The following is a 23,519-nucleotide window of genomic DNA, read 5'->3' as shown; positions in this document are numbered from 1 at the left end:
AGCTGGAGTCGCTAATCAAATGGGTATCGTAGTTATAATCACATAAGGGAATCCTGGTGCTAGCTTCCTTGAGCTGATACCTTGATCATCTCTGCCTTCTTCAAGTCCTGTTTGTCGTTGAATCTCAACATCTCCGACAATCTGGTGTTTTCAAACTTGAACGTAGAATCCTTTTTACAGAACTCATGAGTGAGCAATTCTCTTGCCGTTGGCCTCTTTTCTGGATTCACTTGGAAGCACAAATCCAGGAAGTCTCGACCAGCAGGGGACATCAGCTTGTGAGTCTCCTCCGAGATTGGGGGAGCCAACTTGGTTTTTCCGAGAGAAAAAATAGCACTGAATGCGCCGCGATCAGCCCATGGCCTTTTTCCCTCATACATTTCCAATACCACACAGCCTAAAGACCAGATATCCACCTTGGCACTGTAGCCCTGCTTGCGGCTCTGGATAGTGCTATCAACCACCTCGGGTGCCATCCAGAAGATACTACCCTGCATGGACATATCAGCATTGTTTGCGTAAATATCGCTCATTTTCTTGGAAATCCCGAAATCTGAGATCTTACAGGTTCCGTCAATCTCCAACAACAGATTGTCTGCTTTCAAGTCTCTGTGTAGAATGCCACGGCGGTGGATGAATGCCAGGCCTTCCAATACCTGGGTGGTAAGGAATCTGATCAAAGGTTCATCAAAACAACCATGTCTGCGGATGCAAGATCCCACCGACCCACCAGCCACATACTCTAAGAACAAACTATAGGTCTGGTCTTTCTGCTCGAACCCCAGGTATTGTACGATATTGACATGATCCAGATCCTTGAGGGTCTGAACCTCAGACAAAAAGGCCTCTAGGATCTCCGATGAATCCACCTTGGTTTTGTTGAGATCAGCTATAGTGGTTTGTTTCACCGCAATCATCTCACCGGTGGTCATGTTCAAGGCCAGGTAGACTTTTCCGAATGTACCCTTTCCAATCAGCCCACCCTTCACCCACGTGAACTCTTTGTAGTCACCGTTATGGTTTCTCAGTTTGCTGATGTAGCCTTTCTGAAGATCACGAGGTGTTACTTCGCGAACACTGCGGCCCCACATCTTGGTACTAGTCCTTCGCAGAAGCGATTCTTTCTTTCCCTTTCCACTGGCCTCCAGAATCTTTGTTCTCGCCTCTTTGGCTTCCCTGGCAACTATACGAATTGTCTTCATCCTGTGGCCTCTAGAGAAACCCTTCTGAAAAGCTTCTGATGGGTCTTCGGTGGAGATCACAGATATCTGTCTGATCAGCTTTCCTGGCGCATCCTTCTGTGTGGGTGGTTTTTCGGTGGCTTGCGTAGATGCTTGTGTTTCCACCACAGGAGAAACCGGCGGTGATACCACATCATCCACTATGGGCTTATCTAAATCGGTATTGGGGAAGAAAACCTCCAGGTTATCATAAACCACATCTGCTGGTGGTCTAACAGTCATTTTGTCGAATTCATAGAGGCTACTATCTTTAGAGCTGATAGTGGCAGAATCCAATACCGGTGATCTTTGGGAAGTTGGTTCTTTGGCCCAAAGTCCATCGTCCGAGGAAGAGACCGAATTATCGTCGCAACTATCATCAAGTTGGGGAGCTCCTTCAAACGATATTGGGTTCTCTTTAAACTTGTTCACCGAGATCAGAGAGCTTCCAGTTCCACGTCTTCTTATGGACGCATGATGAACCAAACTTCGGCTTCTCAAACGCAGCATTTGTTCGGGTGACATGTCTGAAGATTGTACATCTTCACCTGATGATGGACCAATATTAAGTCCCAAAGCAGGGATTCTCCGTCTTCGGGTTCTAACCTTCGAGCTCAAAGAGCCTGCCACAGATTGAGGTCCATCCTCGGGCGGTGGAGGCGCGGTTCTTTTGGCTATCAGACTTGATGCGCTCACGTAAGGAGACTCTCTTTTCTTATCGAAATCGATCTCATATTTCTCATTGCGAATCACCCTGAACGTGGAAAGCTTCGTTTCTGTGCTGGAGTTGCTTGCTGCTGACGATGTCTGACGAAGAGAGGGCTGTTTGGGGCTAACCGAATGCAGGCTGGGACTGCCTTCTGGAAGTCTGCGCTTCTGCACTGGTGTTGCGTTTCTCTCCTTGAAATTGAGATAGTCAACTCCATCTTTGGCCTTGGAGGGCTGCGAACCAGCACCTATAAGATACTGAGGAGTTGCGGGATACTGCTCGCTTGACCCATTGGACTCAACTGAGTCAGAAATTGAAGATTGGGTGCTTGCGGTAATGAGTGAGTTTTGCGAAAGGAACCTCTGTTTCAACAGCAGCTTGGAAGTTCCACCGAAAAAAGATGTTTGTCGTAACTTATCAAAAGTTTCGTCGTCAAGTGAAGCTCCAGGATCGCTGCCAAAATCAGTCAGATGGTATGTGATCCCAGAATTCCCGACCAGATTGTAGCTTTGGTTGAGTTTCACCTTTAGCTCATTCAGGTTCTTGACGAGACCGACGTTCACAGGCGTGAATATCTTATTATCTGTGGTAACTAGAATGTAGAGGTCTGAGTTTGCATTCTTCGAGATCGGTCTAAACTTGGAGTCCAGTTGGAATGAAAGAGGCCTTCTGGTCTGATACTCAGTAAGGGCATCAGTTGAACCTGGAGCTGTCGTAAGAGGAGATACAGACTTAGGCGATTTTTTGTCAACTGGCGACTTCAAGTTCAAACGGGGCTCAAATGAACGAACTGTGGCATTGCTATCAACTGACGACTTCTTTTCGGAGAGTGCTCCTCTGGTCTTTTTATCTGGTCTCGTGTCTGTGGTAGTGACTCTCGCAATTTCGTTCTTATCCGAGCTTGAAAAGTCATGGGCAGAATGAGCTGAAGAAGCGCTAACAGGCGTGATGGGAGATATTGGGTTTCTGGACGTTCTGGCAGCTTCTAATGGGCCCTTTGCCTTATCCTTGGCTCTCATCTTCCACTTTGAAAGAAGGTTTTTCGACGACTCCGTAACGTCCATCTTCGTGATCGAAGATCCACGCGATTCCGATCTCTCATGCTTCTTATTGTATTTATCGGAATCATGAGATCCCGATAGAAAGGACCCGGTGAAGAACGAAGACTCGGATGAGTTGGACTTCTGATGCTTTCTGAAGAAGCCTCCACGAGCAACCGAAGGAGACGAAGGTGCAAAAAAGGGGCTCTTGTTGGAGCTTTCAATGGTGGAAACAGGTCTTCTACCCAGGTTCGTCTTCAGGTCCCGCTGGCGAATGGACTGCTTCTGGAGACCGTGTTTCTCGCCAGTCGGCGTACTGGTCAATAACGGCGCAGATGCAATAGAAACAAGTTCATCTACCCTCGTGGGACTGGAAATTGCAGTAGAGTCGGACGATATCATCGACAAGGATGATCCAGTCCGGTCTGCAGCTTGAGTCTCTGAAGCTCCCATGGCAGGTACAGTAACTGAGTCCGTGGAAGATGATATTTCAGATAAAAGGGATATTGGAGAAGCTGGCTGGGTGATCGTGGATTGAGAAGATGGTTTGTCCAGAACTTTGCGCAAAAGATGAATGAATCGCGAGGGTGTAGAGTCATCGGAAGTATCAACAGCATTGCTGATTTCTTTCAATGTCTGGTAATTCCTCAAGTCCAGGAAGCGTTGCCCTGTAATATTCCACTCTATGAAATAATCAACCCATGAGTCGTTAAACCTGTGCATTCTGAGCCAAAATGTCACATTCTCTGTGGTCCACTCGTCTGGATTGTTAACGGACCATGAAACACTCGAGTTTGCCGAATGGGGAGAATTGACAGCCCGGCTGACCTTTCTTGCTGGGGCCCGATAATCATCACCTTCTACCACTTCTATCGGTGATGGCTCGTCGCCAACACCTGTATTCACCTTTAAGGGGGTAGAAATCTCGTACTGAAGATCGCTTCTCAAGTCTCGTCTTGGTTCTTCGGCTATAGAACCAGGCATATTCACCACGGACTTGGGAGTACTCTCAGCATTTACACTGCCAAACGGAACAACACTTCCTTCAGATGCACTCCAGTATTCTGCTATAGAGGGTGCATCCGAAAAACTGAACGAAGAAGCTCTCGAGCTTCGTAAATGTCTGTCTGCCTTAGATGGAGTAGCACGAACACTTGATTCGAAAGAGAACTTAGATATCTCGTCCTCGACACTTTTGTCCCTAAAGCTATGTTTTGTAAAATCCGAAGTGTAGGAATCGTCGTTCGATTCGTAGAACTGTTTGGAATTGCTGGGTCTAGACTCTTTTAAGGCAGCTGAGAAGCGTTCTGAGGCCTCGCTGTATATGGGTGAAACGGCCGGTCCTGACGTATTCGAAGCTCTGTTTGATGGAGTCAATGCTTGATTAGCCGGACTATCTTCCTGGGCTGTCTTGCTTGTGCTTTGGGTTATTACAGAGGGCATTAGCTTGGATGGTGTTTTGGGGCTTGTCTCCATGTTAGCCCTCACGGCTGTCTGAGTCCTTTGCGAATCATCGGATGGAGATACCGAAACCTTCTTCTGGATTGATGCGTACGGTGAAACTGGGTCTCTGGAACTGTGAAGTCGGGCATTAAGTGTTGAGGCATTGAATATCTCGCTGGGAATCTCGTTGTAGAGGAAGGTTGGAAGCTGGTCTGAGGGTTGGTGTGATTCGCTGTCACGACGTCTCCTTGGTGGCATTGTGCTGAACTCGGAATGGCCAGCAGCCTTCGAGTTTTATTTGCACAAAACAGACAAAAAAATAGCGAAAACCAGGCAAAACAATTGGCAAAAATAAGAGCTTTGTTTGTATTCAAATCAAAATGCTTATTAGGCTTCTTCTGTCTTTATGCCCGTGTACGGATTATTTTTGGCAGATGAGCTTGAGCCTTAACTATGGCAGGACCATTCAATTTGGCTTTAAGTATGGCTTGAAGCATTGTTCGGATTAAGTACTTTGATTTTACTACATTTCAGAACTTTACCGGATGTCAGAGCTCTTTATTTAGACTATTATATACAAATCTGTTGCCAAACGGTTTATGTGGGGGAGTCTGGGGAGACTCTTGAAGTGCGCCAACTTTTCAGTCACCTCTTAATCCGCTTCTCTTCTTCTTTCTTCTTACACATTCAGTTTCAGCTCGGAGATCCGCAGTATCGTGATAGGGTGCTTGCTCTTGATGTGTCTCACATGACGATTTCTCCTCTTGGTCTTCTCCTTTACCTCCATTGGCTTCTTGGTCTTCTCCACGACAACGGCCTTAATGGTGTATGCATTCGAAGGAATGGGGTCTTCATGATAGGTAAAGTTTCTGGATCCGATGGTAGTGACATCGTTGAAATCTAAGATATCTCCCACGTCAGCCTGAATCAGACGAAACGGCAGCGTCAACAGATCGCCTTCGGTAACCAGATATGAGATGTTGTGAACACGCACAGTGGCATATATATCCTTCTCGTACTTCAGAGGGGTCAAATTTGGAATTTCTTTGGGGCTGTTGATCTCTGTGGCCAATGGTGCTTGTTGGAAGTTGGCTCTGCCAGTGGAAAACGCACAAGCCAAAGGCGTCATGATTCTAGAACCCAACATGGGCGAAACACTGCTTCTCAGACCAACTCTAGTCGCTGATATTATGTTTCTTGCAAACATCCTGTTTAATTAGCGTGAAAATGTGTGGTACTAAAACCTTGAAATGGTGATTAGTCGAGTCTAATCTCAACTCATTTTTCACCGTCGAAAAGATTTTGGATTGGGCACGACACTTTCGTCTCTACTTGAGGCTTCTTCTACTCTCAACTCATCTGTCAGATTGGAAATGGTTTTCAAGCTAATCTACAATGCCATATTTGGGAAATGTCACTCCACTCAGTTCGCTTTCTTTTCCTTTGACTCCTTTCCCCCCTCCCTCAATGCCTTCATGGCCTTCTTCCTCTGCTTGATCATGTGGGTGTACAGGGTGTAGAAGCCTGGGATGTAGGTGAACATTACTGCAATGAGCAGGTAATAGTACCACACACCCACTACCTCTTTGGCCTCGTCCAACGACAAGTAAACCATGGTCAGTTCACTGGCAACTCCGGCCGGGTACAGAACGTAGAAGGTGTTGTATCTCAGGATGGTCAAAATCTTGGGTGGGTTACCGTTGGTGAGGATATTCTGAGAATAGTAGAAGTATCTGATAATCTCTGTAACAGACCAGCACAGAGATAATGTAATATAGGACCAATGGCCGTTCGCAGGAGAGTCTGGAAGTACCTGGAAAATACCCCATACAAGTAAGTATCTCGACAAAACCTGCATGACGGTTGTGAATACCGGCGATTTCACTAAGCCGGTGGCAGCATTATAGATCTCAATTGCAGCTAGAGTTTGGATGAACGTGGTGGTTTTGTTAGAGAGCTGGAAGAACTCGGGCTGTCCCACCCATAGAGACAAGGAGACAGTGTTGAATAGGACAATTCCCCACAGGCCTCCGGAAATGGAATTGTAAGCCGCAATCAACTTCTTTGCTGGAGTAAGCTCTGAAGACATTTTTGGAGAATTCGCTGTGAATGTGACGTTAAAAGTAGCAGAGTATATGAATGGGTTAAACGGTTGATGATCCGTTGGGCACGCTTCTTCCATCAGGGTCTGCCAAATGTCCTCGGTTGAGCACCCGGTGCGGCTCATTGAAAACTTCAACTAATTCTCGCTTTAGATAGTGAGGACTCCGTTGATTTGAGAGGGAGTTCAATACCAGAAAGCTATTAAGAAAGTTATTGGGAGACAATGGTAAGAATTTTGTTCTTTCTGAATCCGATTTCCCAAAGAAACAGCAGTCTATATTGACTATCTCTATTTTGAGATTAGCTGCAAAAACTGAAAAACTCATGATTCAGTATCGTTTTCAAAACTACAAGAAATTGAACATCGGGGGATAAATGCATTAAAGTCGTTGTATTGTTATCGCGTGACATCTATTGTGATCTCAAACTTCTCTCCTGTATTGTCCAACGTATTCAAAGAGTCCATCTCGAGCAAATCAGAGGTCTTGGTGTCTGGGGTTTTGAACTTGCCTTCTGTCTCTGTCCTTTCAGCTTCTATCACACATCCCTTGATAATACTTGTAGCATAGAACCTCAGCTTACTCTCATCATCATCAACAGAGCCGGGGGCTTTGATATTCACAACAATCACGTATATCTTGTAGTTGACCTTGGAGATGAGAACGTCCTCTATAGAATATGCCTTTTTGAAGAAGTCCAGAGCGGTGATTTGGGACCTTATATTGGAAATGGTGCGGCGATAGCTCTTTTGTCCATAAGGATAGGCCATTAGCAAGATTTTCGAGCGTGAAACAATCAATCTCCAAGAGATCATGCTGATTGCCAATGCAAGTGTCAGTGTAGAGAGCTGGCTGGTGAGCTCTGCGTATGGAGTAGCATGGAACAAAGGATAAACCATACAAAATAAAGCATATAAGATTGTCAGCTTGGATTTCAGACTGGAAATTTTTGGATTGGCAAGAGGCTCGTTAGCTGTTTCTTTAGAACCCCCATGTTCGAGCGAGGCTGGTTCCACCAGCCCGTTACCATAGCCATTCACGAAGATTGGTAAAATCACCGTTACAGCACATACCAACAAGAGGTAGCTTTCGTACAACAGAGTATCAATCTGTGATTCACCTTCGTGAACATGGTGAGAATGAGCAGACACTTCCTCTTGCTTGACCCCAGAATCATGGCTGTCTCCAACGATGAGCCCTATAATCATTTCTTCCAAAAGATGGGAAAATAAATCACCACCTACAAACAGCAGAGACACAGATAGGGCAAATCCCACAAGAACCTCAATTCTTCCGAGTCCGAAAGGATACACCAGGGAAGAACTGCCCCAACAGTCAAAATTCTTCATGATCATTACCGCTACCAGCAGCAGATTTCCCCAGGAGTCAAAGAACACCAGATGTGACAGGGTGGAAAGACACATATTGGAATATGTGAATCCCAGATAGTGTGTTAGCCCAGCCAGTGAGCAATGGATAAGAGACCCGGTCAGTTTAAGCTTCTGCGTCTTCGTCAATGAAGCAGCGATCTCAGAGAATGTGGGGATGGGAAATGACTTTGGTATGTTGAGAGGAGCTTTCTTTGGAGCATCCTGGAACAGGTTCATCGACACCGACGAGTGCTTATATCTGTGTCCGCGGCGAAATGTGGCCTTTTGCCCCGGAGCAAGGTTCTGCTTGGAACCATCCGGGTTCATGGCCACAGACCCAAAATTGAAAGGTCTGTACCTGTTGGGTGATGGGGACCGCATGCGCGCGGGGGATCTCGCTCGAACAGGGGAAGGGCCTCTTGGAGGAAGCACGGGTCCCGGTATGTATTGTCCGTTAAAAGAGTTTCTCGGATCGCGTTTGCTGCCTGGAAGAGATGATGATGAGCTGTTGTGTTGAGGTGATCCATACAAACTATTCGAGATGTGAGTAGCGTGTCGGCTCATTCTGCCGGACAACGCGCCAGACCCCAGTGTGGGTGATTGTGACAAAAACTCGGTCGTGAGTTTCGGGTTGGCAAACTGGCGTATTTCAGAGTCCGTGCTCATGCCGTCGGAAGCCACTGACAGTGTTGGCGATTGCACTCTGTAAAGACTCGGCACATTGTTTCTATATAGAAAAGGGACCTCACCATCCAGTTCAGGCTCCTCTTCGAGTTCACCAACATCACCCAGCACTTCTGGGCTTCCTGGACGAAGGTCAGGAATATTAGCCATTCCGTCGGCCGGCTGGAACGCAAACGAAGGAACCAACTGCGGGCTCTGCGTGGTTCGCTGGTGTGAATGTGAAGAGTCCATATTTTTGTACTTGTCGTACGGAAAGGCAGAGCAAAATGCTACTGAAAGCAAAATGCTATAGAGAGTGCAAAACTCTACAAGACCGTACTGCTGATTTGGCTGGCGCGTATGAATACGATGATGAACTTGCTACAATTAGACCGTGGTATGTAAAGCTGAAAAATGGTTATCGCAGGTTCATTAGAGATGGCCTAAGAAAGGGCTAATGAGATTGCAGATGCTAACCACTTCACTCCACGATATCTTGATATATTTCTGCAAACTCCAATATATTTCCCGAATATTTTTGAAAGTTTTCATTCTACATTACAGTTCATCACATCTACAATGATACAGGTTGAATGCAATGACAGGTAAGTCAAAACAACCACCAATCGCTATGCATCATCCACCACTAACACACACCCTCCTCTAGATTGGGAAAAAGAATAAAGGTCAAATGTCTACCGGAAGACACAATCGGAGATTTCAAAAAACTGCTGTCTCTCCAGATAGGCACATCTCACGAAAAAATAATACTCAAAAAGGGTTATACGGTGTTCAAAGACCATATCACCTTAGAGGACTACGAGATCCATGATGGCTCCAATCTGGAGCTCTACTACTCATAGCAAGCCCTGGTTTATTGTACAAATATTAGCAAAATCATCACATGAAATACTCAACATGGGGAGCCTTTCTTGAGAGTTCTCCCAGCCCATTATAGTAAGTGTCGTAGAACTGCAAATCGTCGTCCTGGCCTGCGTTCTCACCTTCTTCCTCACTAGAGAACCCAAACGAAGACCCTTTCATTATCTTGACGAATTCGCGGTCGCTTTCTGGAGACGCGTCAAACACGTTAAACCTGAAGCTTGCTTCAGATCGCGAATCATCAGATATCTCCAAAATCGAAGCTTTATTGCCACATCGATAGCAGTAGTTGGGTGCAGACCATACGGTATTGACCTTACCTCCCCAGAATACCTGATAGCCCTCATTACACAGCTGGTGGGCTCTCAGTATCTTCTCAAATCCGTTCACCTGCAGAAATTTGTTCACGATGTTCATTCCGAATTGATATCCGGCTCCGCGGGAAGATATCCGGAAATTTAGCAGTTCCAGGTCGGGATCGCTCCACACCAAATCCGCCATTGGACCATCATGGGGTATCTCTTTGAACCTATCAATAACCAAAATGGAGTCGATGGTCTGGACGTTCGGCGAAAGTCCTCCGTGAACACAAAACAACGTGTTGTCGATTATCACAGCCAAAATTAAATAATCGAACAAATCTGTCAGGATCGACCACACCTGCGAGCCTGCACCGTATTTGGCCATGCATTCGGTGTAGAATCCGTAATTGGTGGTGATCTGCCGCGATTCGTGGTTTCCTCGTATCAAATTCACTCGACTTGGATATTTGAGTTTCAGCACAATCAATAACACGATTGTCTCTATCGAATGATACCCTCGGTCCACGTAATCCCCCAGAAACAGGTAGTTGGTATCAGGTGGATACCCACCTATTTTGAAGATCTCCAGAAGATCGTAGAACTGCCCATGAATATCACCGACAACAGTCACGGGAGTCTTTATGTGCACGATATTCGACTCCTTGATCAACATTTCCTTCAGCTTGAAACACAACTGGTCTACCACTGTCTCAGACACCAGTTGGCCCTGATACAGCCTTTCGAGGCATTGGTCCAGATCCAGCGAACTCTCTACTTGAGTTAGTAAATCCTTCCAAAAACACAACTATCAACTCTAATTACCCGCTGATGGCATTTTTTTCACCTATCCCTGGGTTTTTGCACTGTTTTTTCTGACAAACTCCTCCAATTCAAATTCAAAACAGCCGTCCCATACTTAAGCCCTGGAGTCGTGTTTTCACCAGATGTCAAAGTGCGGGTGCTTTCTGCGTCAATCCCACCTGGAACCACACGCTGTATTCTACTTGATTATCCCAATTTTTCGCCATATCTGATATAATATCGAGGTTGAATATTGTCAAAGACGGAACTTTTGTATCTGAGCGGGTATTGATCAGTTTAATTGAGCAACACAATTGTTTATAACCCAGAATTTACTCAGCTGCTTAAGCCACTCCAGCAACATCACCACGGTCTTGTTATCTTTGGAGTTTCTGGGCAAAAATGAGCGAATCCCCGAGATCTTCCGTGGGAACTCCCACTGGGGCTAAAACTCCAGATTCAAGACCTCCAATACCCCAGGTTGTCTCACCAGTTGCACATGCTGCCAGGGCCACGCCTCAGTCATCTCCGAACGGAACATTTGCTTTGCCGGCCAAAGACAAGCCATTACCGGAGAAACCGGTTCTCCCGCCGCGTGTGGGTTTGAAGCTATCAGAATTGCCTAAACAGAAACCGGATTCGAACAGCAATCACGCTTCTCCTAGCACCACATTGGCACCTTTCATCCAGATGGCCAGACCGCACTCCCCGGTTCAGACCAACTCCTCGGAGATGCTGAGCTCCCCAAGAACCCCAGGATCCACACTCAATTCCGCTGCTGTCAGCAGGACTCCTGCCGCTTCGAAGGCACTGTCACAGCTGAGCAGCTCAACCAGAAGACCGAGGTCTGGTTCTAATCCCTCAGCCACGGATTCCAATGCGGGAAGACCGAGCAGGCATCTCTCTCTGATCAAGTCGAACTTGAATTCCAAGTCCAATCAGCAGTATCTACAACAGGAGAAGAACTATTTGAAGAGAATGAGCAACATGGCTCACCATTATACCTCTGAGGAACGCAGAAGAGAGTCTGGGGACTCCGTTGAAGACGAGGCCTCCAATGTGAGTGACGATGAATCCGATTTCGTGCTGGCCCACGGAACCGAATTTACCAGTGAAGATAGCTACTACGATGAAGAGCTACCTGCTGCTGTTGTGAGAAAGAAGCTTGGCATCCAGAACGAGTTCTTCGATAACGAGCACATGTTCGACTCCAACCACAGCATTTTAAATGCCATCAACAGAAACGACGATATCCAGTTGAACTCGATTGATGGTGAAAACCCATATGTTACAGAGAGACTGGAATGGCAGTCTATGCTTCTCTCCGTGTTAACTGGTGATGTGGTGAAGGGTGAGAAGACCAAGATTATCAGACCGTCAAATGAGAGCGAGTCTGAGAACTTCCTGCATGCTACCTACAAAGAAAATCTTTGGATTGGTATACGATCCAAGCTTTTTGATAGAACAGAAGACGAGCAGAAGAGGGTGGTTCAGTATGGAAGGAGTTTGGTTGACGATACAATCAACGAGATTCTGGAGTTCAAGATTACGCCTCCGGCCTCCACTGAGCCAGACTTTCAAGCAGCAGATCTGGATGTTTCAGCTTTGGGGAGCGTCACTGCCATTCTGGATAAACTCGAAAAGGCTCAGGAGCTCTGGAGGACGCAAAGAGAAATGTGTAATGATAAGCCATTGTGTGCTACCTCTGAGTTTGAACGCAGGGTGAGTGCGTTGAATGCTTGGAAATCAATAACTGAAGCCATTTATCTGGAAAGTGATGTCCTGAAAAGATGGGTTGGTAATGATGAGTTGAACATCACCAAGACTCCTGAATCTCAAAAGTCCACTGCGGTGGCTTCATCTTCTCCAAAGGACAAACCACGTGAGAATGAGATCTTTAAAGATGACACTTCTTTCGTGGACCGTATAATGAAGGAGAAGGATGCCAACTTGATCTTTGAGAAGCGTTTGTTCTCGGGTTTCAGTAGATGGTTGTTCAAGGCAAAAGAGTCATTTCTGGAGTATCAGCCTGTCTTTGAAGAAATTGGACTCCCTTCTTACGTTGACAAGCTGTTGGTTCTAGCACTGTTCCCAATGAAACTCATCAAAGAGCTGATCAACGGCAGACTAGCATATGCCAAGAAGCTGGCAAACCCTACTGCTCAATCAAGTGAGCAGATGATCGACGATTTCAAGCTATATGTCAACATCGCTTTAGCAGTAAGAACATCCTTCATGGAGTACTGTTATCCTCAGGTGGGCTGGGTCTCCTTGCAAGACTACTTGGATCCCGATTTCGACAAGGCAATTCTCGATTGCGTGCATCACTATCTCTTTCTGCTGAACAGAAAGCTGCTGGACACGAGATCGTTCAAGACGTTTAGAACGTTCAAGGAACCAGATGAGTTAGAAACAGAGTGGAAATTTCTGCAGAACCTTGGTTTCTACATCGATGGTGGTGGTATCGAAATTTCAGAGCAGTTCACGATTTTGACGAGCAAACTGGTGGGGAGGCTATACACCTATGTTCAGCAGCAGTACCAAGGACCACCCACGTCATACGCAGCTAATGGAACTCATACCACTCTGGATAAGCACAAGATCTTTAGATGGTACACAACCACAATGGAGAACTTTGGATCGTTGAGAAGGAAGTTCTTCAGATTCAGTATAGCACTAGACAGCCATTTCCAGAATGCACTAGTGTTCAATTTGAACAACTCCAAGATCAAAAGGTTTTTGGATCTACTGAAACAGACTGGTCATTCTCTGTTATACACTAATGGTGTAGTGGAGAGCAAGGGCTTTTATTTGATTGTTTCTCCAAGTCTGGTCAACAGACCGCTATCTGTTTGCAGAATACTCAAGGGATCGCACCTGGGTGTTAATTTTGATGAGATCCCAGATCATCACCTCACAGTGTTGAGGAGTTATAACGATTATATGGACTTTGTTTCCAGTCCTGACGGTTTCAATGATGACCCAGAGGAAGCAGCTCAAGACGACGGAGCAGAGTACGTTCTTGCAGTTTTCCCTTCAAAGGCAATGGTTTGGGATGGTCATGTTACCGATCTCGAGATTGACTCAGTTCCAATCGACGGAATTGCCCACGGAAAGGTAATGATGATCACCCCAGGTGGGTCGATTGAGAATCTCGAGAGGGCAGAGGAGTTCTTCAAGGAAGCCGTAGAAGATACGGTTGGCTCGTTGGTCGAGAGGAGGTGTTCGCTGCCACGGGTACACCACGAGATGATGAAGATCAACAGGAATTTCTTCAGAGTATCTACCATAGTGCTTGATTCTGCTTCTCTGGTCAGAAATCAGTGCAAGGGCATTGGTGACTGCCAGGAGCTTGTCAACAACATCTTTATCTATACCCGGGATTTTGGCCGAGGCTCTTTGCGAAACTTCGAGGGTGTCAAGAAGTCAACTATAGCGATGAAGCTGATCCAGTTCTGCATTGAATGGGTGAGTTTCATTGTGGATGACTGCGTTCCTACCGATCAAAAGACCTTCAAATGGTGTGTGCTAGCTCTGGAGTTTGCCATGGATATGACCAAAGGCTTCAATATTCTGACTCTGAATGACCAGCAATTCTATAGACTCAAGATCAAGGTTGCCGGGTGTATGTCGCTGTTGATATCTCACTTTGATATTATGGGTGCTAGGTCCAAGGAGATCCAGAAGAGAAGAATGCTCAACTGGAACCTCCAGAAACAGAAAAACCCATATTTGGCTGCCAAAGACGAAGATCTGTTGGGTGCTTTGAGAGAAGATATTCTCAGAAAGATTACCGCAATAGAGGCACACAGACATTCTTTGCAGCAGGAACAGCAATCTGTCGGAAGAGTTCTGGACGATACCGATACTGAGAACCAGTTCTTGAGTTATCTTGCGTCTTCGTTCAGCTCTGTCTCTATTAGATGGCAGAAGGGCAAGTTTGTTGGTGGAGGAACTTTTGGAAGTGTGTATGCTGCAATCAACCTGGATACTGGTGGAGTTATGGCAGTGAAGGAGATTAGATTCCAGGATAGTCACTCGATTAAGACCATTGTTCCCGCAATCAAGGACGAGATGACTGTTCTGGAGATGTTATCGCACCCAAATATCGTGCAATACTTTGGAGTGGAAGTCCACAGAGACAGAGTGTATATTTTCATGGAATACTGTGAAGGAGGATCATTGGCCTCTCTTTTGGAACACGGCAGGATCGAAGACGAGACAGTCATCCAGGTGTATGCTTTGCAGATGCTTGAAGGTCTGGCATATCTTCATCAGTCCGGAATTGTCCACAGAGACTTGAAGCCGGAGAACATTCTCCTCGATCATATGGGAGTCATCAAGTTCGTGGATTTCGGTGCCGCTAAGGTGATTGCTGTGTCTGGACGCACTCGGGATGGTCGCACCGCGACTCACGGAAAGAAAGCCAACACGTTGACTGGTACTCCAATGTATATGTCTCCAGAGGCTATCAACGGAAGTGGGACTGGCAAGGATGGATCGTTGGATATCTGGTCATTAGGATGTTGTGTTTTAGAGATGGCTACTGGTAGAAGGCCTTGGGCTAATCTTGATAACGAATTCGCCGTGATGTACCACATTGCCAGTGGACATCTTCCCCAGTTTCCTAGTCCAGATCAGCTATCAGAGGCTGGTTGCAAGTTCTTGACACACTGTCTGCAGATTGACCCCAATAACAGACTGACTGCTGTTGAGTTGTTGAACGATCCATGGATGATGGCGATTAGACACGAGGCTTTTGGCGAGTCCAGTGGGTCTCTTTCCGAAACGGCATCTGATGCTGGGTACTCGATTTAAAGGGAAAAGAAGGAAGATGGGATGTCTCTACGGTATCTATATGATATTCATATGATATCTTTATGAAACTTTTCATTATAATACCCCAGCCCCCTGCTCGCTCCTACACCCTCCTACACCCTTCTCATTTCATAGGTATTGTATATTGGACTATAACTAAATTGAGGTTCCTAAAAAAACTGAGCACTGATTCGCCTGTGACGTAGACGTCTCAACCAGCTGGACCAGCTGGACCAGCTGGGCCACGATGTTCACCTTCTAATCCACCTATCTTCACCTAAACCTTCACCTCAGTCTCAGCAGCAAACTTCTCGGTGTTGAACCTCCAATGCTTGCTTCCAACTTCAGTTTTCAGATCGTCTTTGTCACCCTTCGCTGTTCCAGAAGTCACGTTCTTGGTGGAAAGACTAGCCACTTGCGCCAAAGACACCAGAGGGTCCTGTGGCTTTCCAGATGCAACGAGGTCAGCTGTGTCTTCCAGATCAACAATGTCGAACCAACGAACATCCCATTCCGTACCGGAGTCGGCCTCTGCACGTCTCAAAGCCCTCTGTTCGTTCTCAAGCTTAGACTTCTCCTGAACAATCAAATCGTAGTTGCCCTCCTTGACGGCCGCAGCAACGCTCTGCCAGGCCCTTCTCGATTCGAGATGGTGCTGCTCCTGAATGGGCTTCACCACCAGATGCTGGGGCTCTGTGGAATGGGCATCAAAGAATATGTCGTCGCCTCCTTTGACCGAAGGGCGCTTGGGACCGCCGGAGATACCCGAAACTCCCGACCATTGGCCTGAAATCGTGCAGATGGCATTCTCCTTGTCGCCAGAACTGGCCTTGTCGCGGAAAATCCGCGCCTTGAATGAGTTCTTCTTTCCAGAAAAGTATCCTCTGCCCGAATACTCGATCACAGCAAGATAGCCGGTCGAGGATTGGATGTACGACTTGCCGTCAAGCTCCACGAACGGACTGAAGGCAAAGATGCCTTCTATGTGCAATTGGGGCAGCGTGATCAAGTATTGCTCCTCAAGCTTCTGGAAGTCCAGAATTGCATGACCAAACTGCTTCACATTAAGCGCCGTGCTCGACATGTAGGCAGTGACCTTGTTGTAGCCCTGAAGCAGGGTTTTGTTCTGGTCGTTGATGACAGCATAGCCGGTAACGGGAGGATGGTGGCTCACCTGCTCGGAAACCAAGACGGTTTCACCCAGGCGTTTGTCCTCAGACTCGTCCACCCATTTTCCAACAAAAATCTCGCCCAAAAATGGATTCAGGGGCTTCTTCTCGCCGCCCATTGTCTCGTTCCGGGTACAGTACTGTGAACGAAGCGTAGAAATGAACCACTTGACAACGGCCACCATTCTTTCAAGAGCAACTTCATCTTCATCTTCACCGGTGATAAAGTTGGGTGCTAGCAGTAAATCTGTGTGTTCGGCCCAGTATTGCGAATATTCCACCTGTGACACCGGAGATACGATAAAAGGAGGGGCTGTCAACGACGACAAGTCCCCGTTGTAGGAGGCAATGGACTTAATAAAAGTGGTCCAGGTGGACGCAGAAGCGACTGAGCTCATGATGATAGGAACTTTGGCTGGAAAAAAAATGAGTCGCGGAGCCAAACAATTTCTTTGTTCTCTGGGTAACAAGCAACAAGTCCGCCTCTCGTCTATCTCGGATCTGTCAAATGTATCTAGTGTCAGGAGTAGCACCCTCTGCCATTTGAGTTGAGGTTGAATAACAAGCTGGGGTTTGAGGTTGATTCGCTAGCAGCTAGAAGTCACAGGTTTGTTACTGTTTTTTGTGGTATTTATTGTATTTCACCGTGTTTATTTTTTATCAATTTTCATGTCTGGGCTCTCGAAATCACCAACCCCAATATCGCATACCGTTGCCTCTGCGTCGGTGTCGGGGACGCCGCGATTGGGGACGCCGCGATTGGGGTCTCCGGTGGTCTCTGGAAATGGTGAAACAGAAGAAGCTAATTCGGTAAACCCAGAAGAGTCTGAGGTTGACCAGATGCAGCTGGAACAAAAAACATTAGATGAACTCAAGAGCATAGAGTTGTTGCCGCTGCTGTTAGATCTGGTGGAAGGACTCAAGATCAGACGGATATCGCCAAAGGACTTTGACAATGCTGTAAGTGGGAGTTTTTTTCTTTATTTTTTGAAGATTTGGCAGTGTGGCAGTCACTCCACTGTCTAGAAAACTGACTTTCACGTACTAACTGTTATCACAGGCTGGAAGAATACGGGTGAGAGTATCACGGATGAGAACACTCCTCAACGGGATTGAGGGACTGGACGAATCGCACCAGTCGCGGCTGGCCAAGATGAAAACTATGGACGACCGTATATCGCGAAAAAGGGTTGTTTTGGAGACTTTTCGTGACTCTGTGGCAGAGAGGTTAGACATTGAGAGTTAAACTGTATGTATACTACACCGCTAATAGTAATCCACCACTACGCTGCCGACGAGCGCTACCGATTAACTCTTGGAACATGTGATTTAAGCCACTCAACGTTATCCAGGCTTATACAAATAACTGCCTACCAGCGCATATTCACGCCAGTGTAGCCAGAAGTTCGCGATTTTCGGGCCTTTGACCATTTCGTGTCCCAAACACTTTTCAGTAGTGTTCCACTCAACTAATACCCGGCAAAAATTTCAACGTTTCGAGGAGAGCAAATCGGTCTCGGAGCCAGAAAAGCTCGCTTACTTCTCAGCAACACTTCCTCCCTCCATACCGCCATCATGTCTTCTGTTCCATCGTTGGGAGAACTTGCAAAGAGCGTCTCGCCTCTTGCAGGGCTCACGCAGTCAAAGCCACAAGCAGACGGATTTTGGTCTGCCAACCCAGTGTTCTCATATCTGAACAACGTCTACTCCTCCATCGCCCAACACCGTCAGTCGTTGGACCTCGCAAACCCAGGTACCGTTGAGAACTTGAACAAGGAGGTCACTCGTGATGTTTTCTTGAACCAATACTTCTTCACCGGCTTGAAGGTGGATTTTAACAAGGCCTTTTCGATGAACCCAGCCTTCCAGACCTCTCACTCATTGTCGATTGGTTCCCAGGTCCTCCCACCATACGCCTTCAGTGCCGTTGTGGCCAATGATAACGTCTTGTTCCAAGGAAACGTTGATAATGAGCTCAATGTTTCCGGAAGATGCCACATCAACTGGGACAAGCACAACGTCTCCAAGGTGTCTCTGCAATTGGCCAAGAGTGAGCCCTCGATGGTTCAGTTGGAACAAGATTACCAGACCGTTGACTCTTCCCTCAACTTCAAGGTGTTGAACCCTTCATTTTTGTACGAGGACAAGTTTACCGGAGTTGCCGTTGGTTCGATTCTGCAATCCGTCACGCCAAGATTGGCCCTTGGTCTTGAGGCCTTCTATTCAGCACAGCCAAGTGCCCCAGGCCAGGCTGCCGTTTCCTACATGACCCGTTACAATGCTGGTGATTGGATCGCAACCGCCAACGCTGGTTTGACCCAAGGTAACTTCAACGCTTCTTTTTGGAAGAGAGTTGGCGACAAGGTTGAGGCCGGTATCGAGACCGACTTTAAGATGGGCATCGAGCCAATCACCGATGAGATGATGAGACCAATCGGTTTCCAGCCGGTTGTCGAGGCCAAGACCACTCTGGGTGCCAAGTACGAGTTCAGACAGTCTATTTTCAGAGGCCAGGTGGACTCTCAGGGTAAGGTGTCGTGCTTCATGGAGAAGAGACTGTTGCCTATTCTTTCAGTGCTCTTCTCTGCCGAGATTGACCAGTTCAAGAACACTTCCAGAGTCGGTATCGGTATGCAATTCGAGAGTGCCGGTACCGTTGAGATAGCGCAGATGCAAGCCGGTTACATTGACCAGAACGGCAACCCAGTTCCAGGTGCTCCACCATTGGCTTAAACAGAATATGATATCTCTATATGTACCTACCTAACACCTTGTGAATATACTGTTGAACCAGTTCATTAAGATTATACAGAGCGAGCGAGGCGGAAGAAGACAGGAGCAATAGGCTTTGAGTCCAGGACATAGTTGATCGTAGATGACACCAGACTTGAGCGAATAGTTCACCAGTTCCATAACCGAGAAACCCGCGAGGTGCTCCTTTGCTGTTCGCTGTTGATCCGGCGCCGAACCGAATTGAATATCTCGTCTTCGTTCAGCTTAACTTCACCTTGGTCGGACCTTCCTGTGGCCATCCGCCTGCTCTGGTCATTGATATACGAGTACAGCACTTTGCTGCTGAAAGATCTTCCATTCATTGTCCGTGTAGTGGCCAGAAACTCACGTTCAGCATCGTCATCTTGTTCGTCGGGGCTAAGCCAGCTTTGCCCATCATGTGGATCCATAGATTGTGGAGTGAGAGGAATCAACGAGAACGCAGTTGCATCCTTGCTCTCTTTAGTGTCTTTGGTGTCTTTAGTGTCTTGAGCGTCCTTGTATTCATTAGCAGATGAGGCTGTTGACGAGTCAACCGGCTCAAAGTTTTTTCCAATTGAGGTGTGTGGAGAAGCCTCCGGCGTTCTGAATAGGTTGGGTACCTTTCTGACCCGCTTCGTAACGTCAATGTCAAATAGGTCCAACAATGAATCCAGCGAATCGTTCGAATACGAAAGCGTCAGCTTGGCCAGTTCCAATTGGGCACTATCGCTGTTCAGCCCAAAGCATGCCACCGAAGAGTCTGTGCGTTGCAAGGAGTGTGACTGTGGCAACGAATCATCAACTTTGATGGTGCTGACATCGTTGGTATCCTCATCCTGCTCTTGATCATCATCTCCGTCTTCATCCTCCTCATGGTCGTAAAAGTTTGCGTAATCACATAGATCAATTATGGACTGTTCGAGTGTCGATATGAGAGCACGGTCTCTTGTTTTCAGCCGGATATGCCAGAAACTGGGGGGGTTCGACACAGTGAGGATGAATTTGTTGATATCGGTCCTCATGATGCGTGACCGAGACATTATCGGGTAGGTCACATTTCCACACTCCAGGTATGTCACTGCATCATTATGTAGCTTGTAAATCTCAAGTTTTCCGCTGGTCAGCAGCTTACCGTGCGAGACGGATTTTTCTGGGGTTTGTGAGTTGTGAGATGTGACTGTTGCATGATCGAAGCGAAAAAGCACCCGTTTGCTCAGAGCTGGTAGTTGTGTTACCTCTGATTTCGTGTGAGTGGACTGTACTGGTTTTTGAGGCTTTTCTGAAGGTTGTATTGTGTTCTGAGGCTTGTTCTGAGGCTTGTTCTCAGTCTTTACCCCAGGCTTGACTTCAGGCCTGCGGGCAACCAACCTTGGCTGCACCTTCGAAGACGAGGATTTCAGCAACTCTTCCTGTTGGAGTTTTCGTCTTGCTAACGTTTTCTTTCTTGGAGAAAGCTGCGAAATTCGACTTAGCGTATTGTTACTTGTCTCTGAGCCGCTGTTGGACCCGCTGTTGGAACCTCCGTTCGACCCATTGAACTTGCTGATCAGTCTTCTAGCTACCGATCTTTCTTCCACAGGCTTGTCCATCACCGGCTTCAAAAAGCTTCGCGATGTCTCGATGCTCGCTCCGGGGGGGATCCGGCCTCCAGACGAAGAACGCATCGACATCATCAAGTCGGACTGGATGTCTATTTGTGTGTAGGATCAACAATTTCAACGACGTTTGCCAGTGAAATATTACTCCAATAGTCGCCAATGCGTCCCACTTTCAACAGGAACCGGCTGGCTGTTGTGGGTTTGTCCGAATGTTGGGCGTGTAGATAAGCGGGTCCAGAGGCTAAACGTTGCTTTGACGTGATTTTTCTCGCCAGAAGCACCGCCACAAACACTGGGCTGGAGGGTCGTGTGGCGAGGAGATCTAGTCGATGCACGCACAGCTAGCGAAGGTTTAGAATTTGGACTGCGAAAATCATGAGGATGGTTGTCAGGCGTACAGATTATCTGCATTAACCGGCTGATTTTGGTATAATTTTTATTCGTTCAACGTATGTGGTAGGTAAAGCGGGTACTTGTGAGGAGATATAGCTCTATTTTCCATTGCGTTTATTAGTGCACTACCGAATCTATGAGGTTGGTAGAGGAACGCCCCTCGATAAGATATTGGGAACCAGGCTCTACGCCGTTCCAAGCACATTTCCCTCACCTGGAAACTTCTGGGCAGGCAGATTCGCATCTGAGGGGTGTAGATGTGCCAAAGGGAGTACCGTGCTTTCAGCAATGAGCCCCTCGGCCCTGACATCGCGCATCTGGGCCTCTTTGTAGTATACAATTGCGCCTGGGATCAGCCCGATTACCGGCTGAAGCTTTGATTCAATCCATTCCACAACCTTGCTTGGCGGCTCTACCATAAAGCGGAGCCACCCGAGTCTGAGCGCGTAACCTGTACCCATTCCCAGAAGGTGGCCCACAAAACTGGAGTTGGGAACCATAATTGCCAGCAATAAGATGAACGCATACGGCATAGCCCATTGCGGAAGACTCAAATATGACGTGATACGCACTGGTGTTTTGTTTCCGTAAGTCATGAATGCAATCAGGGAAAAACACCATCCCGAAGACCCGAGAACAGCAGTGTTGGGCCATAACAACATTCCAAACAAACAGTACGGAATCGCAGTCCAAGTAGCCAATGTGTTCAGCACAATTCCACAATGAACGGTTCCATGCCTTTTCTCGTATTTGGACAAAAACTTGACGAGTGTAATTATGTTGAGGCACAGATGCAACAGGCCTGAGTGCACCAGAGGGTACATTGATAGTTTGGAGACTGTTGACGTGTTAGTGGCAAATTTCGCAAATTTATTGTTTAACTGATTCCTTGATGTTCAGTTCATAACTCACATTCAAAGTTGTAGATAGCCCACGGGTCCAACGAGTATGTCTTCTGCAGAGGATACACATAGCTCAACAGATGCACGATAATCAAGAACACGATCAATCCAGACGTGAAAGCCGGTGGTGGAAATTTTCCCTCGTCATCAAGCACAGTGGCTTTCAGAATTTCAAAAGCTTTCTTGCGATAGTCTGATATTCCAGACATTCTTATTAAAGGCGCGGTATGTATTTAGCGATCCCAGTGCAAGATTTGCGTATACATTTCAGGTCGTGCTTCTGCAACGTCTGGTCCAGATTGGGTGGTACACGGAAAACTGTTTCCTCGTTAAACCGAGCTAAATCCTTCATTAAATACTAGTATACAATATGGTACACGCGAACAAGCCGCAGTTTGGTCACTTTCTTGCCTCGATCACCTCCACAATCTTTTCCAACTTGTTCATCTTCGAAGCTACTTCCGGGGCCTCTTTCTTCAGCTTCTCCAGGTTGTTCAGTGCTTCTTCAAACGCAGATTTCCATTCCGAAGCGTTTGGTATGACTTTTTCAGCAGAGTCTTCGTCTAATGCCTCTTCGGCCGATATTTTAATGCCCATATCATCATTAGCTTGCTGCTGTAGCTCGTCAACGCGCCGCAGCTGTTCCTGGCCTCGTGCTGCAATCTCGCTTGGCATCGTTTTTCGTAATTTTGTCACCTTTAGCACCTGTTCCTCCACGCTGGAATACATCTCGCGCATCCTCTTCTCGAGCGCAAAGTCGATTGGCTCAACTCGCGTGTCTGACTCGCTCATCAGATCAGCCAAACCCTTCTGCTGTTTTGCACTGTCCTCGGCTATAACCATCGACCTCCGAGCATTTTCAAAGGTCTCATTGATGAACTCATCCACCAGGTTCTTGACCTGTCTGTTGAGGACATAGTCGGAATCAGGCACTTTGGCATCCGTGTGTCTGTGGCCAGCTGCCACGGCGTGCGAGTGTAGGTACTTCACGTCATCCAGTCGCAACTGTATTTTCTTTGGTTTGTGAGAAGACATGACACTGCCTATCTCATGAAACACCACCAAGTTAATTTAATTAAATTGCAAGAGACAAAACAATCAACTCACACTCTGGATATGGTGGAGTGCTGTAAACAAATCTTGCTTAAGATACACGACCTCAAGTGGGTTACCCGCCCTAGCCTCCTGGCTGCTAGGATTGAACAGCAGAAGAACAAGGCATACTAGATGGTTATCGAAGAACACATAGACTTCAGCTTCGATCGCCATGTAAGTGTCCAATTGAGTTTGCTAATGATGTTTTTGATCTTGTACTAACCCTTCTAAAGGTCTTCGCAGGATTTCGTTCCTCCA

The 23,519-nt window shown here is 46.9% G+C and overlaps 14 protein-coding genes across 14 annotated transcripts; 5 read left to right on the top strand and 9 right to left on the bottom strand.

Moving 5' to 3' along the window:
• Positions 1–59: 59 nt before the first annotated feature.
• Positions 60–4,670, bottom strand: KUCA_T00003015001 (uncharacterized protein; the record flags this gene model as incomplete). Its single annotated transcript, XM_022603316.1, has 1 exon — positions 60–4,670. The coding sequence occupies one exon, from the start codon at positions 4,668–4,670 to the stop codon at positions 60–62; it is 4,611 nt and encodes a 1,536-aa protein (XP_022459034.1).
• Positions 4,671–5,091: 421 nt separating this feature from the next.
• Positions 5,092–5,619, bottom strand: KUCA_T00003014001 (uncharacterized protein; the record flags this gene model as incomplete). The annotated part of the gene is made up of 1 exon (XM_022603315.1): positions 5,092–5,619. One exon carries the CDS (start codon positions 5,617–5,619, stop codon positions 5,092–5,094), a length of 528 nt encoding a protein of 175 aa, XP_022459033.1.
• Positions 5,620–5,835: 216 nt separating this feature from the next.
• KUCA_T00003013001 (uncharacterized protein) lies at positions 5,836–6,501 on the bottom strand (the record flags this gene model as incomplete). Its single annotated transcript, XM_022603314.1, has 1 exon — positions 5,836–6,501. The coding sequence occupies one exon, from the start codon at positions 6,499–6,501 to the stop codon at positions 5,836–5,838; it is 666 nt and encodes a 221-aa protein (XP_022459032.1).
• A 411-nt stretch (positions 6,502–6,912) lies between these two features.
• KUCA_T00003012001 (uncharacterized protein) lies at positions 6,913–8,799 on the bottom strand (the record flags this gene model as incomplete). Its single annotated transcript, XM_022603313.1, has 1 exon — positions 6,913–8,799. One exon carries the CDS (start codon positions 8,797–8,799, stop codon positions 6,913–6,915), a length of 1,887 nt encoding a protein of 628 aa, XP_022459031.1.
• Positions 8,800–9,126: 327 nt separating this feature from the next.
• KUCA_T00003011001 (uncharacterized protein) lies at positions 9,127–9,410 on the top strand (the record flags this gene model as incomplete). The annotated part of the gene is made up of 2 exons (XM_022603312.1): positions 9,127–9,152; positions 9,215–9,410. 2 exons carry the CDS (start codon positions 9,127–9,129, stop codon positions 9,408–9,410), a joined length of 222 nt encoding a protein of 73 aa, XP_022459030.1.
• Positions 9,411–9,447: 37 nt separating this feature from the next.
• KUCA_T00003010001 (uncharacterized protein) lies at positions 9,448–9,930 on the bottom strand (the record flags this gene model as incomplete). Its single annotated transcript, XM_022603311.1, has 1 exon — positions 9,448–9,930. One exon carries the CDS (start codon positions 9,928–9,930, stop codon positions 9,448–9,450), a length of 483 nt encoding a protein of 160 aa, XP_022459029.1.
• Positions 9,931–10,239: 309 nt separating this feature from the next.
• On the top strand, positions 10,240–10,515 carry KUCA_T00003009001 (uncharacterized protein; the record flags this gene model as incomplete). Its single annotated transcript, XM_022603310.1, has 1 exon — positions 10,240–10,515. One exon carries the CDS (start codon positions 10,240–10,242, stop codon positions 10,513–10,515), a length of 276 nt encoding a protein of 91 aa, XP_022459028.1.
• Positions 10,516–10,934: 419 nt separating this feature from the next.
• KUCA_T00003008001 (uncharacterized protein) lies at positions 10,935–15,350 on the top strand (the record flags this gene model as incomplete). Its single annotated transcript, XM_022603309.1, has 1 exon — positions 10,935–15,350. One exon carries the CDS (start codon positions 10,935–10,937, stop codon positions 15,348–15,350), a length of 4,416 nt encoding a protein of 1,471 aa, XP_022459027.1.
• Positions 15,351–15,627: 277 nt separating this feature from the next.
• KUCA_T00003007001 (uncharacterized protein) lies at positions 15,628–16,917 on the bottom strand (the record flags this gene model as incomplete). Its single annotated transcript, XM_022603308.1, has 1 exon — positions 15,628–16,917. The coding sequence occupies one exon, from the start codon at positions 16,915–16,917 to the stop codon at positions 15,628–15,630; it is 1,290 nt and encodes a 429-aa protein (XP_022459026.1).
• A 271-nt stretch (positions 16,918–17,188) lies between these two features.
• On the top strand, positions 17,189–17,765 carry KUCA_T00003006001 (uncharacterized protein; the record flags this gene model as incomplete). The annotated part of the gene is made up of 2 exons (XM_022603306.1): positions 17,189–17,479; positions 17,580–17,765. The coding sequence occupies 2 exons, from the start codon at positions 17,189–17,191 to the stop codon at positions 17,763–17,765; spliced, it is 477 nt and encodes a 158-aa protein (XP_022459025.1).
• A 329-nt stretch (positions 17,766–18,094) lies between these two features.
• Positions 18,095–19,252, top strand: KUCA_T00003005001 (uncharacterized protein; the record flags this gene model as incomplete). Its single annotated transcript, XM_022603305.1, has 1 exon — positions 18,095–19,252. The coding sequence occupies one exon, from the start codon at positions 18,095–18,097 to the stop codon at positions 19,250–19,252; it is 1,158 nt and encodes a 385-aa protein (XP_022459024.1).
• A 167-nt stretch (positions 19,253–19,419) lies between these two features.
• Positions 19,420–20,946, bottom strand: KUCA_T00003004001 (uncharacterized protein; the record flags this gene model as incomplete). Its single annotated transcript, XM_022603304.1, has 1 exon — positions 19,420–20,946. One exon carries the CDS (start codon positions 20,944–20,946, stop codon positions 19,420–19,422), a length of 1,527 nt encoding a protein of 508 aa, XP_022459023.1.
• Positions 20,947–21,449: 503 nt separating this feature from the next.
• Positions 21,450–22,375, bottom strand: KUCA_T00003003001 (uncharacterized protein; the record flags this gene model as incomplete). Its single annotated transcript, XM_022603303.1, has 2 exons — positions 21,450–22,102; positions 22,177–22,375. 2 exons carry the CDS (start codon positions 22,373–22,375, stop codon positions 21,450–21,452), a joined length of 852 nt encoding a protein of 283 aa, XP_022459022.1.
• Positions 22,376–22,565: 190 nt separating this feature from the next.
• On the bottom strand, positions 22,566–23,201 carry KUCA_T00003002001 (uncharacterized protein; the record flags this gene model as incomplete). Its single annotated transcript, XM_022603302.1, has 1 exon — positions 22,566–23,201. The coding sequence occupies one exon, from the start codon at positions 23,199–23,201 to the stop codon at positions 22,566–22,568; it is 636 nt and encodes a 211-aa protein (XP_022459021.1).
• Positions 23,202–23,519: the final 318 nt, after the last annotated feature.

Source organism: Kuraishia capsulata, genomic scaffold, assembly GCF_000576695.1.
Source record: "Kuraishia capsulata CBS 1993 genomic scaffold, Kuraishia_capsulata_scaffold_3, whole genome shotgun sequence".
Taxonomy (NCBI): Eukaryota; Fungi; Ascomycota; class Pichiomycetes; order Pichiales; family Pichiaceae; genus Kuraishia; species Kuraishia capsulata.
The sequence above is the reverse complement of the archived record's forward strand: the minus strand, read 5'-3'. Positions and strand labels throughout refer to the sequence as shown.